We start from the raw sequence: 15305 nt of genomic DNA on the forward strand, positions 1-15305 counted from the left end.
AGAGGAAAAACAAATGCTGTTAGTAAGACTCACATATAAGTACACATATAAGTACTGTTAAAACAAATAAATGGAAGTCATCTCTCTCTCTCTCTCTCTCTCTCCGTGTTAGTAAGACTATCATGCATATAAAAACTGTTAAAACAAATAACTGGAAGTCAACAAGAAATATAATCTCTCTCTCTCTCACATTAACATTTTAGAGGTTATCTCAGGATTACAAATAAATACCTGACAGCATAACAGGTCAGACAAGGATGAAATTTTGTGGACATGTAGTATGTAGACCTGAAGGTCCCCTGCCCTCATGTAAAGTCTCAGCCCAAAAGAAGTTGGCCAAGTGGCAACAAAACTTTGAAATACCCAGGACTCTGAGTTTGAGTCTGAAAGCTCACAAGTTGCCAATCCAGACCATTTCTTTGACATTGAACAGTTAGAATTGCAACATTCACACATGGCACAACTAAGAGTGCAGATCATAGATAACCCAACCCCCCGGGGGAAGCAAACCGGGGTTCCAAAGCCCTATTGGATTGCTAATGGGCCCACCCAAATAATAGAAGACTCCAATAAAAGGATTGATGGCAAAACCCATAAATAAACTGAAGTTATGGCAATACTGTAAATAACAGAAATCAACCTAACAAAGAAACAAACTAACACGTATGATGAGGAGGGGTATTCTTGGAATAGGAAGGGGAAAAAAGGACAAATAGAACTAGGATAGACAAGGAGAGTAAATCTGGAAAAATAAAAAATAAAAAGAGCAATAAACAAGAACCGCGAGGTTGTCTTCAACCTCGCATCAAGCAAAAGGGCACAGAACAGGTAAGGGTTCAGGTATCATTTCTCCTTCACCACTAACCAGCTCCACATGAAGTTCCAGACCATGAAAGCTTGATGTAGATGGATCGAACCACCCAAGAGCCAGCCCAGATCTGGCCTATTTTGGGCCTGTCAAGTTTCCAGCCTTTTGGGGCCCATCGAACCAGTCTTGGTGCAGGCGTGCAGCCCTATCAGCCCAAGCTGGATCTTCTAGAATTTTCCATATTTAGCACCATTCCCAGATTTTTTTTCCATACTTGGATCCCTCCACAGCAAGGTATATAACATCGAGCAGCACTTCTCAGCCCAGGCTTGACAGCTACTTTGTTTCCTATTTGGGTCCTTATTTGTCTCCTAGAAGAACTTTGCCAGCACCCATCGATCCAGCCTATTACAGCCGTCCAGAAGTTATTTTTTGCGTCCTGTGATTGTGGATGACAGCCGTGAATTGCCTCTTAATTGGTCAAGTCATACACCTGTCCCTCATTATTGAAATTCTGCCTCAAGAAGAGTTACAACAGCCATCGAACTACACTAGGATTTAGTTTCTATTTTGTGTATTTAATTCCTTTACGGTTAGTCAATTAGTTTCCTATTTGTAACTAGGCTAGTTTCCTTTTTTATGTTTAGTTGTTAATTTCTAATTTGGTTAAGCTTGGTTCGCAAGTTAGACACAAATTAGAAAGTCTTATTTCAATCCATTAGTTTCCTTTTTCGTTATTGCTTTATGCCCAAGTTATGTAAACCTGTTACCTTGAGTAAGGAGACGCCCAAAACCTGAGGAGTGAGATGCCCATTCCCGAAATTTTTCTCCCCCCTTCTCAACCCTCCATCGATTTTACATTTTTTCTTTTGTTTTCTTCTTTGTTTCAATTTGTGTTAGAGAGCCTAACCTAGGGCATCTCACCCAACTGCATCCCACAACATAGCAACATAAGCCATCTTTTTTTTTTTCATTAATAAATTTGAGTTCAATGCTATAGCCCCTTACAAATATAGAAGACTCAAAACTGACCCAAACACTAAAAAGGAAACGCCTAACCCAATCCTTAACTAATTGGGAAACCTAAACTGACTAGAAAACTGAAATAACAAAGAAAATAACTCAAAATAGGACTCTAACTAAACAAATAAATTAAAACTCGTTTTTCTACTTTTTACCCATATTTTAGGCCCATTACAAAGAAAACCCATAGGAGCAAAGGCCCAACACAAAAATAACCTAACCTCAGGTTTATTTGCAATAAAATAAGCCCATTAAGTGACTTATCTGTATCAATTCGCCCTCTCTTAGAAAAAATTCATCCTCGAATTTTGTAAAGTATAAGGGTGATTATAGCATGGTGCATGTCCCTTTTCAAGCCGTAGAAAAATTGAGGTAGCTCTTTAATAATATGGATGTAGTCTAGAATGTGCGGAGTTCGATCTTCAAGATACTTTAATGGGATGACGAACTCCACATGCTCAGCTTCAACAACCTCAAATGTATCCATAGGATCATCCACATGAACGCCTTCAACCACTGTGTTCTTGACCTCCACAATTTTAATCTCAAGCTCCTTAAGATCTTCCTCTTGGATGTTACAATCATCACAGTTGTTGTAGTGTCAAATTCCTCAGTCTCAACCTCATTGTCCATTGTGGCAACCTTGTTGCTTTGAATTCTTCCACATGAGTCTCGTTGATGGGATCATCAATGAATAGCTCTTCCTTGACAATAGGAATTGCTGGAATTTCTGCAACAATAACCTCAACTTTTGACTCTAGTTCATTGGTTGGAGGTGTCTTCTCTTGTTGCTCCTTTGCAATGCACAGAGGCCAATGATTCCTTCATGCTCTTGTCAATTGTGGGTGGTTTTTGGAAATTTGGTGGAGGGAAATACATTCTTCTTTCATACTTAGATAGATACATTACTGCCAACTCATACTCCACCTCCTCCCAAGTTCTAGGCTCACGTTGTTGAGCTTGAGTCGCCTTTCACAGACTCTCCATTTTTGTCGAGCACAATCACTCATTTGGGAGCAAGCATATTGAAGCCGTTGTGCCTCTGTCAGGTTGTAGGAATCAAAGTAGACGTTCACTTACGTTCACTTCTTTTACCCAATCAAGGAACATGTATGAAATAACTTTTTTCTGAAAATCGCGTGGCTCCATCCTTTAAGGCTAGGCTCTGATACAAAATAATGTAGAACTAGAATCACAAGTGATCCTAATCCCAGGCAGGATCTGAAATTCTGGCTAAATAGAGAAGATGTCCTCCAATAAGCTTGGTTCTAGCTCTCAAACACTCTCTCACAGCAAAAAAATAAAAGGAAAATATGAAAAGAAAGAGAATTTGATGGAGTGTTGAGAAGGGGGAAGAAGAACTAGTGAATGGGCATCTCACCCTCAGGTTAATGTAGGACTAGATTTGATAAGTCAAACTAGACCCAAACTGCAGGAAATTTTAAACCAAAGAACAACCAATAATCACCCAATATTAAAAAGCAACAGCAGTCCAGAAGTAATCAATCAACAGTCCTTGAAAACCAGAATTGTCAAACCTGAACTCAATTCAGGTTTAGATTACTGACAGAGATTACACCAAGAAGTAGACTAACCAGCAACAGGTATAGATTACTGAATAAGGCACAATCGGAAACAAAACACCATAGGAACAGATAAACCAAACCTGAACTCAATTCTGGACAGCACGTTCTGAAACCTTATAGTTGATCCCAGCAGTTTCAGGAAATTCAATAGCAGATTATTAAAGAGCATATAAGCAACTCAGATTACTAATTAGAAGGTCCAGTCCATCGAAGAATAAGGGCAGCAGTCAGATACAACACAGATTAGACAAGAAAATCTGGGCAGAGCTCTAATCGGATAGAACAAAGAGACTTCCTATAAGTCTCAATCCCCTGGTCAGATCCCTCTAAATTTTGGATCGAGTCTCCCATTCAGCAAGGGCAGCACTCAACCAGAATTTCAGATCCATCTGACGGCTGGTCTCTTGGATCAGTACTGGTCGGTAGGAGAATCTGGAACTCCTAAAACCCAGAAAATTTCTGCAGAAAGTTCAGATTGCTTACTTGGAAAATTGAAGAAGATAACCACAATAAGAGAAACCAGAGATAATAAGAATCCACTCGGACTTCTCGCCGCAGAGTGTCAACTGGATCAAACACCAGTCCCTTGTTCTATGATCAGACACACAGAGAAACCAGCAGAAGCATAGCAGCGACCAGCAGCAATTTTTTTCAATATTCAAAATCGTGGGCCTTAGGTATGATGCCCTTCTTCATTTATAATGATGGGGGGCAGTGTTTACAAAATATAAACTCAAAATTTCTAATCATTGACTGACTAAACTACTAATATGTAGTTACTAAAACTGGAAATTGTAAACAACTGAAATTAGAAACTAATTTAAGACTTGAAAATAGAAACTAAATTAGAACTAATTAAGTAACTAATAACCCCATCAGTAACCCAAACCGTGGGCCATTAAACTAGGCCTGGTCGACCCAGTCAGCCATTGGGGTCAACCCTTTTGTTCCTTCTGGTGTAGACCTTCGGTACTGCATCAACTATTCCCGCCTTGAAAACATTCATCTCCGACGAATGGACAAGAGACATGTAGCGCTCATAGAAGTCAGGATCAAGCCTCTTGACGTCATCAGCATGAAACCAAGTACAGTCACTACGGGGATGGCCCTTCCACTTGACAAGAAAAGTGTGATAGCCGGTGCCACGGCGGGTGGTTATGAAATTATCATCCAAGTGTCTTCAATAACTTCAGAAGTAGGTGGCTTCAATGGGGGCAGCCTCAACATTTGTTCCATGTCTCCATCATCCGAATGGTGCCCAACATAAAGGTGCAGATCAGCCACATTAAACACAATGTTTATAAGGTCATGTCATCAAGCAACTCAAGCATATAAGCATTAGGTCCTATACGTTTCAGCACCTTATAGGGACCCATCTTCCGTGGATGTAGCTTAGTATTGACACCCGTCTAAAACCGTTCACGATTTACTCAAATCATCACCATATCCCCGGGTTTGAACTCGACATAACGCCGATGACGATCAGTAGAAGCCTTCTACACCTCATTGTTCAAGGGAATATGCCGTCAAACGTTGGCATGCACCCAAGGATTAAAGTATCGGTATCGGTCGCTGTATCGGTCGGCTAAAATTAAGATACGTATCGGAGGGTATCGTATCGTATTGGAGATACACTAAGATACGCTAAAGATACACACATAAATGGATAGGAAACATTCTTTTAAACATTTTTGCATAAATAATTTGTTAAAAAAAGCTATTGATAACATGTATTATGCATAAACACTAAATTGAGGGTATCGTACTAAGAATTCAAGGTTTGTAGTTGTCCCATAAATGTAACATCCTTGTTTTCAACCTTGATTTTCACTTTAGTTAGAGAGAAATATGACTGATAACAACTTTGGAACAAAAACCCTTTAAAAAATCGTGTTTTTCTGAAAAATTACCCATCTTGGCCATTATATGACCGTAGCGCACTGTATCGGTACATACCGATACTCACTGATATGTACCGATGTATATATATCGATACTCACCGATACGTGCCGATATATACCGATACGTACCGATCGATACGTACCGATCGATACATACCAATACATACCAAAACGTACATTTTACCTCAATTTTATATTTTCCATAGAGTCGTATCGAGGCATATCGTATCGTATCGTATCGATGTGTATTGGTGGTGTATTGATGCATATCGGTATGTATTGTAGGATACATATATCGATACGAAATGATTTTAAAAATTTCATGTATCGTATCGGTGTGTATCGTATCGGTCGGCTATATTTAAGATACGTATCGGAGGGTATCATATCGGTATCGGAGATACTTAAAACCATGCATGCACCTCAGTAATATGACCCAAGAACTCATCAACCTCAATACTAACTCGAGCTCGGGGTGGGAGTGACATAAGATCAATAGTTCACTCAGGATGAACTCCAAGCAAGATCTCAAAAGGAGTACGACCCGTTGTCCTATTCACTGAGCTATTGTAGGCAAATTCTGCAATATCAAGGATGGAAGGCCATGTCTTCTCAAAATCTCAAACCAAACACCTCAACAAGTTTCCCAAGCTACGGTTCACCACCTCTGTCTGTCCGTCCATCTGTGGATGAAATGCAGTCGAAAAGTTTAGCTTTTTATTTATTTTCAACCACAATGTATTCCAATGGCGTAGCACTTGGACGACTGCATACAACTCCAGATCATATGTCGAATAGTGCTTCTTGGCTTCATTCAGTTTCTCGCTGTAGAAAGCGATGGGGTGGCCTCCTTGCATTAACACTCCTCCTAGCCCAACATGTGAAGCATCTGTAGCTACCTTAAATACTCTGTCAAAATCTGGTAGGCGTAGAATGGGTGCCTCTATCATCTTCCTCTTCACAAGAGTAAAGGCTTTGGTCGTTGCAGCTGTCCATTCAAACTTCCCCTTACATGACTTCATACATTCACTGATGTATGCCATAACTGCACTAAAATTCTGAACAAATCTCTTGTAGAAAGAAGTCAAACCATGGAAGCTACGGACTTCTGTTAGTGTCTTAGGTGTAGGCCGATCAGTGATGCTTTTGATTTTCTCCGGATCAGCTTCAACCCCTTTAGATGACACTATAAATCCAAGGAATACAACCTTGGGCAACATAAAGGAACACTTCTTGAGATTGGTGTATAACTTCTCTACACGGAGTACTCTTAAGACTTGCCTCAAGTGATCCACATGTTCTTCTTGGTTCATACTGTATATCAAAATATCATCAAAATAAACAATCAGAAAGTGACCCAAGGGCGAAGTACCTGTGTCATAACTCGCATGAAGGTGCTAGGTGCATTCGTCAGACCAAAACGCATGACTTTCCACTCGTACAAGCCATCCTCGGTCTTGAAGGCGGTCTTCCACTCATCCCCAGAACGGATAAGAATCTGATGATAGCCACTCCTCATATCTAATTTGGAAAAGATATTTGCCCCAAACAGCATATCCAACATATCTAGTCGTGGTATAGAGAACCTATATGCATATCCAACATATCTAGCCGTGGTATAGAGAACCTATACTTGACTGTTATCTTATTGATAGCACGGTTGTCCACACATATACCAAGAACCATCCTTCTTCGGCGTGAGTAAAGTTGGTACCGCACAAGTACTTAAACTCTCCTCAATGAAGTCCTTCTGTAATACCCATCCACTTGCCGTTTCAACTCAGCATGTTCAGTAGGGCTAAGTCTGTAAGTGAGAAGGTTGGGTAAAACCGAACCAGGTACCAAATCAATAGCATGATGTATGTCACGCATGGGAGGTAGCTCATCTAGGAGATCATCAGGGACTAAGAAAAAAATCAGATAGGAGCTCTCTGAGAGGTGCATTGTGTTACCTTAGATTAGGGAGTGACTTCCCGAATAACAAGAGCCATAACCATTCGTCTCATGACTTGTGCGTAAGAAATGCTTGCGGGAAATAGCTAGCAACTCCTTTGTGGGCATAGCCATCACCTTCTTCTCAATGTCAATGTCCTGATGATTTGATCTTAGGGATCTCCGTCGCCATATTTCAGCCGACACATTTACCGGATAGAAAGTTGTAGGAACACCCTTCCACGTGAAGGTACACAGATTTTTCTTCCCCCCAACCATGGCATCATTGTTATACATCCAGGGACGACCAAGCAATACATCTGTGAGTTTCATTGGGATCACATCACACCAAACTTTCTCTTCATACTGGTAAAGTTTCAGAGGAATTGAGCACCTCTTGTTCACCTCCAAGGTATTACCATTCAGCAATGATACCTTATAAGGTTGAGGATGTGGGTCAGATTTCAAGATTGCTTCCTTCACAAAGGCTTCAAAGACAACGTTGACACAACTGCCACTATCAATTATAATCTGACAAGTATGCTCACCTGACTTCATACGGCTATAGAATATGCAGTTACATCGCCAATCCTCACCTTTGGTTTCAGCCACCAAAATGCGAGTAACAATATGTATTCCATGAGTGCCATCTTCAGTAATGTCTTTTATGTCATAGTCATAGCCATCATCATCATCATCATCATCATCTAAAGGGTAAGGGTAAAGAGCTTATTCATTTTCCTCATTGGAGTCTTCAACTTTAGCTACTGCATTAACCCTCTACTTATGTGGGCAAGACTTAGCAAAGCACTGTACCTTATTACTACCTATCATGGGCGCCTTTCCTTTGTGATCATCCCATGGAGGAAATGTGGACTTTGGGGGTGCTGAGCTACTAGGTCTAGTGGCTGGAAAATTTGACCTCAACTTGAAAACCAAACCTTCTACCTGACTGTGCTATAAGCTTCTCTGCTCGTAGGGCCTTATCAATGCAATCCCTCACTGAGTATACATCAACACCAATCCCCCTATTAATTTCAGCTCGCAATCCCAGTCGAAACCGAGATAATAGTTGCCTTTCATTCTCCCTTATGTCTGTACGAGAATAAAGTGCATCAAACCTATTCATATACTCTGCAACAGTCATAGTCCCTTGACGAAGAGAATTCAACTGGTCTTGTATGCAAGCTCTAAAGTTGCGTGGCAACTATTTGTCAGATAGTTCAAGCTTTATCTCCTCCCAAGTGGTACGCTCTATACTACGGTCTTCTAACTCTCGCTCATAAGTCCTCCACCAATCATGAGCAGCCTCAACTAGCTTAGCATGAGCTAGTTTCATCTTTCATTCCTCAGGTAAGTCATAATAGTCAAAATAGTCATCCAAAGCCACTACCCAATTATAGAACAGTTGGGGTTCATGTCTTCCATCAAATTCCTTCAAGTCAAGCTTAACCTTCTAAGTCTCTTGAGTACCTCTGCTATAAAGGACGTTCAATCTCAAAGTATCTCCTTATGTGTTTTTCAAAAGTAGGTTGCTCTACAGGAACCGTCTGCGGTGCTCTCAGATTAGGGATAGGTCTCCTGTTAGCCAACTGGGCAGTTACATTCAATGGGTCTGCCACTTCAGGTGATGTATGAGAATCACGGGTATGTGGTTGTGATTGGGGGTCTCCATAGCCAACAACCTTACATTCAAACTCTGATACCACTTAATGTAGGACTAGATTTGATAAGTCAAACTAGACCCAAACTGCAGGAAATTTAAACCAAAGAACAACTAATAATCACGCAATATTAAACAGCAACAACAGTCCAAAAGTAATCAGTCAACAATCCTTGAAAACCAGAATTTTCAAACCCAGAATCTAGATATTTCTGAAAACAGAGATTACACCAAGTAGACTAACCAGCAACAGGTATAGATTACTGAATAAGGCACAATCAGAAACAAAACACCACAGCAAGAGATAAACCAAACCTGAACTCAATTCTGGACAGCAGGTTCTGAAACCTTACAGCCAATCCCAGCAGTTTCAGTAAATTCAATAGCACATTATTAAAGAGCATATAATCAACTCAGATTACTATTTAGAAGGTCCAGTCCATCGGAGAATAAGGGCAGCAGTCAAATACAACACAGATTAGACAAGAAAATCTGGGCAGAGCTCCAATCGGACAGAACAGAGAGACTTCCTATAAGTCTCAATCCCCTGGTCAGATCCCTCTAAAATTTGGATCGAGTCTCCCATTCAGCAAGGGCAGCACTCGACCAGAATTTCAGATCCATCTGACAGCTGGTCTCTTGGATCAGTACAGGTCGGTGGGAGAATCTGGAACTCCTAAAACCCAGAAAATTTCTACAGAAAGTTCAGATTGCTTACTTGGAAAATTGAAGAAGATAACCACAATAAGCGAAACCAAAGATAATAAGAATCCACTCGGACTTCTCGCCGCAGAGTTTCAACTAGATCAAACACCAGTCCCTTGTTCTGTTATTAGACTCACAAAGAAACTAGTAGAAGCATAGCAGTGACCAGCAACAACTTTTTTTCAATATTCAAAATAGTGGGCCTTAGGTATGATGCCCTTCTTTATTTATAACAATGGGGGGTAGTGTTTACAAAATAGAAACTCAAAGTTTCTAATTATTGACTAACTAAACTACTAACATGTAGTTACTAAAACTGGAAATTGTAAACAACTGAAATTAAAAAATAATTTAAGACTTGAAAATGGAAACTAAATTAGAACTAATTAAGTAACTAATAACCCCATCAGTAGCCCAAACCATGGTCCATTAAACCAGGCCTGGTCGACCCAGTCAACCACTTGGGTCGACCCTTTTGTTCCTTCTAGTGTAGACCTTCGGTACTGCATCACAAGTTTAGGCATCTCACCCAACTGCATCCCACAGCACAACAGCATAAGCCATCTTTTTTTTTTTTTACATTAATAAATTCGTATTCAATGCTGCAACCCCTTACAAACTTATATAGAAGACTCAAAATTGACTCAAACGATAAAAAGGAAAGGGCACAACCCAAAACTTAACAAATTGGGAAACCTAAACTGACTAGAAAACTGAAATAACATAGGAAATAGACTCAAAACAGGACTCTAACTAAACTAATGAATTAAATCCCGCTTTCCTACTTCCTACTCATATTTTAGGTCCATTAAAGTGGTCTATTATAAAGAAAACTCATAAGATCAAAGGCCCAACACATATATAACCCAACCTAAGGCTTATTTGCAATAAAATAAGCCCATTAAGTGACTTAACTGCATCATGCATCCCACAACACAACAGCATAAGCCATCTTTTTTTTATTTCATTAATAAATTCGTGTTCAATGTTGTAGCCCCTTACAAACTTATATAAAAGACTCAAAACTGACTCAAACACTAAAATGAAAGGCCTAACATAATTCTTAACTAATTGGAAACCTGAACTTACTAGAAAACTGAAATAACAAAGAAAATAGACTCAAAACAATACTCTAACTAAACTAATAAATTAAATCTCGTTTTCCTCCTTTCTATCCATATTTTAGGCCCATTAAAGTGGCTCAATACAAAGAAAATCCATGGGATCAAAGGCCCAACACATACATAACCCAACCTAAGGCTTATTCGCAATAAAATAAGCTCATTAAGTGACTTATCTGCATCACTAGGCTAGGCTATGTGGACTAGACTTGTGTCTCGTATGGCCCAGTGTGGGCTCATATGGATAGGTGAGGTGGGAAGATTGGGGGTTGCCAAGATCTTTGAATTTCTAATTATCTAGTTGCTATTTCCATCTATTTCTACTTAGTTAATAGCTGGGTTAAGTAGGAGTTTATAATTTTGTGTATTTCTATTTCCCTTGTTTAGTTTATTTTGTTAAACTTGCTTGGCAGCCAAGCTACTCCCCAGGCCATAGGGAGTTTCTACCATTGTAATGTTCTTACACTCATTATAAATTAAGTGGAAAGGACACAAGATCCCATGATTTTGGTTGAATCTATTTTCATTCTCTATCAAAGTGGTGAAATGTGGTGATTCAGTCAGCCTGGGAAGTGAAGCCTAGGAGGGAGGGTGCAGAAGCCCAACCGTAAGCCAAAGGTGGTGAAACCTTGGTCCTATCTTCTTCTTCTTCTTCTTCTTCTTCTCTTTCTAATGTAGAGGTAGATTGCATAAGGCAACTACTCCCAATGTATTACAGCCCCAAACCCAAACCAGATATGACTGTTTAATTAGCTTGGACAAATTACAGCAGTAGGAGTAGAAGACTACTAGAAAAAGGCCTCAAAAAGTACTTAAAATAACAGAGAACAATTCAGAAGCAAGAACCAACAACCAAGAGACAAAACCCTAGAAGAGAGAAGCCTGCGGCTAGGGTTATTAGGGGATACCTGCAGCTGGAGTTGGGCTGCTCAGATAGGACCCAAACTTGGGTCGATGGTAGACCTTAGGGTGTAGAAGAAAACCCTCAAAGATGGTTGATTTCTGCCGGCTGGTGTAAAAGATATGCACCTTCTTGATTTCAGACTTTAGAGAGAGAAATAGAGGGCTTGTCCAAGAACAGCAGCCGGTCTTCTTGGATGGTCTTCAAATCAGGATCGAGTGATCTTTTGGTAGCCTAGAACAGACCCTTAAAAGGGGTTGCAGATCAAAGTTCAGATTGGGAAGGTAATTAAAGAGTGAACTACTGTACACAGAAAATCAGAATTGAATAAACAAAGATAATTGCAGTCAATTGCTTGTAAACAGCAGAGATAGCTGTGGGTGAGATGCCCGGGCCGAGATAGCCAATCCCACCCACAACTCTCTTGTTTCTTTCTTTCTTTCTCTCTTTACTTTATTTTCCTGTTCTCAGTCTTTGTTTGCTGTGAGAATCGATCAAGGGGATTTCAGTTTCTGTTGAAGTTTTTGAAGGCTAGAATCGACCGGCAAGAAGTTCAGGCTTGAAGTTCAATAGTAACAGTCATACTCAAACTAGGAGTTGTACTCCTATTAGGACTAACAAAAGAAACCTAGACAAACTAGGTAATTAACTAGCTACTAACTAATTGCCATTGATGGGCCTTATTAACATAAATTGATGGGCCTTATTAAACATAAATTGATGGGCCCAATGGGCCTTTATTTACTAAAGACTAACTTAACCATTTAAGTGGTTCAATGGCCCTACTTGGGCTGAGCTTTCTTCCTGCGATAGCTCAGCCCATAGTGTGGACCTAAATCACTTCATTGTGTTTTATCTTTTACTACCTCTTCATCAATATTCCAGCAACTAGGATCTCATCGTGTGGGCAACTTCTAAACCTTCTTCTTTGTGTTTATTTATTTCCTAACACTGTCAGTACTTTATTTGTTTCCTAACACTGTCAGTACGTTCTCCAATAATCTGTTAGTTTTTCCAGCATTGTTTTCTGTCTGTCATCTACTGCTGGACAGAAACATAGTCTAACCTCCAGTCAACATGTTCAAAGAATCGGACCATCAATATGTGCTGAGATTAAAATATGTTAGCCTCCTCCAACCCTACTTCATTTGACCTAAACCTTGCGTTCATCGGATGGCTAATTTGGGAGTTGTGTTAGTTTTTCCAACTTACTAATTTTCTGTTTCATGACTTGCTATTTTCTTTCCATGTCAGTTTTTTTCCATTTGATCGTTAACTTCCTATGATATTTTTACCACTTATACACCCCAAAGGTTCTGTAGGATATACTAATTTTACCTTCATCAAGTTCTTTGTTTGAAAGTTCTATCATTCAAAGTTTCTGCAGTGTTTTGCATTACTGTGATTCTGTTTCTGTTTCAGCCTACTATACTTTATCAATTGGTATCAGAGCCATGGCTGATAGTAATGTACAATCTGTAGGACAGATTAAAGGGCTACAAACCCACACGACAGGACCACAGTGAGCAGATAGGTAGACAGAACATGATAGAATTAATAATTCTAAATCTAAGCCCTGAATAGGACTGGAACCTTGGATCTGATCAGGATTTTCAGAGGCTTGAAATAATCTATAATAAATAACACAGCAAGACAGTGATCTTGAGTCTCCAATGATCAGCTCCTACAGTCCTCGAAGGGACAGCCTTTAAGTGTTCATTCTGCAGTAACGGTAATGGGAAAACCAGTGTCTCAATTCTTTTAGACCTTGGTTACCACAAGGAAACGAAATTAGAAATAAGAACTCGATGTAGGAAAAAAAAAGAAGAAAAAGAAGGGAGAGGGTAGTCTCTCCCAGACTCAGGTCTCTCACCCACGGCCTCTCACCGTATTTTGGTCCCTGGCATCTCACCATACTCTCTCACAGAGCTACTGAATCACTCAGCATTCCAGCATAAAACCAATATTATCTTCAAAATATATAATTCTTTATAGGCACCAAGGCCCTTACATATATAGAGGAAAGAAAAACAAAAATTCACCAAGAAAGGCCCACCATGAGTATACTAACCTCAAGGAAAATAAAAATAGAAACTAACCTCTAATTTCAGAAATATACTAATAAAACCAAAACAGAAACAAATCCCAATAGAAACCATCCAATTATAACAGGTGTAGGAGTCCTCCACATATTGGCAATTGAGTCTTCAATTTGTATTTACTAGCAGGGCCATGGGGCCCACTTGATCATGAAATATCTTCCCAATCAATCAGCTCAATTTTGGAAAATAGCCCAGTCATGACAGGCTGGTCGATAGCTATAGGAAATTATCTTTAAATAGCTGCAATCTCCTACTATAATTCTGGAAAAAAATCTCGAATTGCTGTGCCGATAGCAACTATTTCTCCCAGCTATGTTGCTGGTCAAACTCTTCATCTGGGCAGAATCAACATCTCTTTAGGCTGACTAGATATCTTCCCAACTCACTAACAAATGAGGGAGATCAATAGCAGTCCTTAGCCACCACAAGATCTGTTTTGGAGCTCAATTGATAGGCTCAACCTACATTAGGCAGTGATCCACAGCCCTATCAGCCCCTTAGTGATGATGACAAGTTCAATCACCTCATAGAGATGATGACACAACTTACCAATGTGCCTCTATCATGGAGCTGCAGCATATGGAGTCTAATATTGCTAGTCCTAGACCTCAAGATGATGCACATGCACACACTACAGCCAACAACCTCACAAGGACACAATGGGAACCTCAAAGGATAGTAGTGAAGCAACGTCCACAGCCCTACTTCTGAGGACCATGTGCATGCCTACTTTGATTCGGGCACTCCCAACTGATGTATCATGGATGACTACCACAAAGTGAAGTTGGAGCTGAAAGAATATAATGTCCAACAAGAGTTCCTTTCTGGTCTAAACAATTGTTATTAATGAAAACCAAAAAAGACAAAAACAGCCAAAAACCAGGGAAATCACACCCCTGAAGCAATTGTCAAACAGAAGCCAAGAAGCATATACAACATTGCAAAAGGTGCAAATAACAATGTCCCAAAAGCCGAATATGGGACAGGTCATACCTTTTGGAATCCCATGAATTCTTAGAACAGGTCCACCTCGACGGAAGCAGCTCATCAAATGGCAGTTTGCGCCACTTAGAACAGTCTTCACACTGAACCCATTGAAACTTTTCACTGTCATAGATGAAATATAAAATTAGCATCACTTGGCAAGGAAATATAAACATAACCACCAATTTTCTGTGTAGAGAAAGATCATTCAGTTTACTTTAAAATAGTGAAAAGAAACAGAACCATTTAACAATTAAAGTTGAACAAAGGCCTTAGAGACTGCATTGTCCTGAGGCCAGCAAAATGAGATGGACATCCTTGTCAGGGAAAGGTTTCAGCCTTTCTTTTCTACTTTCTCCTTCTCTAGGTATGGTGTTACTGATCAAAAGAAGCTGCGAAAGCAAAATGCCCGGGTTTATGAAATAATAAAGAATCTTCCAAATATAGCCATGTAATTTAAAACAAATACCATCCCATCTAAGAATCTACTTGGTGGAGAAGAGACTCGGAGTTGTAGGGGAAAGAGGGAATTACACAAGAAGAAAAGAAGGGGGGGGGGGAGGAAGTTCGCCCAAGCAT

The 15305-nt window shown here is 39.8% G+C and overlaps 1 protein-coding gene across 1 annotated transcript in view; it reads right to left on the reverse strand.

Moving 5' to 3' along the window:
• Positions 1-15305, reverse strand: part of LOC122083128 (B3 domain-containing protein Os07g0563300-like) — a 35418-nt gene that overhangs the window by 1581 nt on the left and 18532 nt on the right. The window contains exon 11 of the mRNA XM_042650827.1: positions 14736-14849. Within this exon, the coding sequence (XP_042506761.1) occupies positions 14736-14849 (114 nt within the window). The remainder of the gene's footprint in view (positions 1-14735; positions 14850-15305) is intronic.

Source organism: Macadamia integrifolia, chromosome 7 (assembly GCF_013358625.1).
Source record: "Macadamia integrifolia cultivar HAES 741 chromosome 7, SCU_Mint_v3, whole genome shotgun sequence".
Lineage (NCBI taxonomy): Eukaryota > Viridiplantae > Streptophyta > Magnoliopsida > Proteales > Proteaceae > Macadamia > Macadamia integrifolia.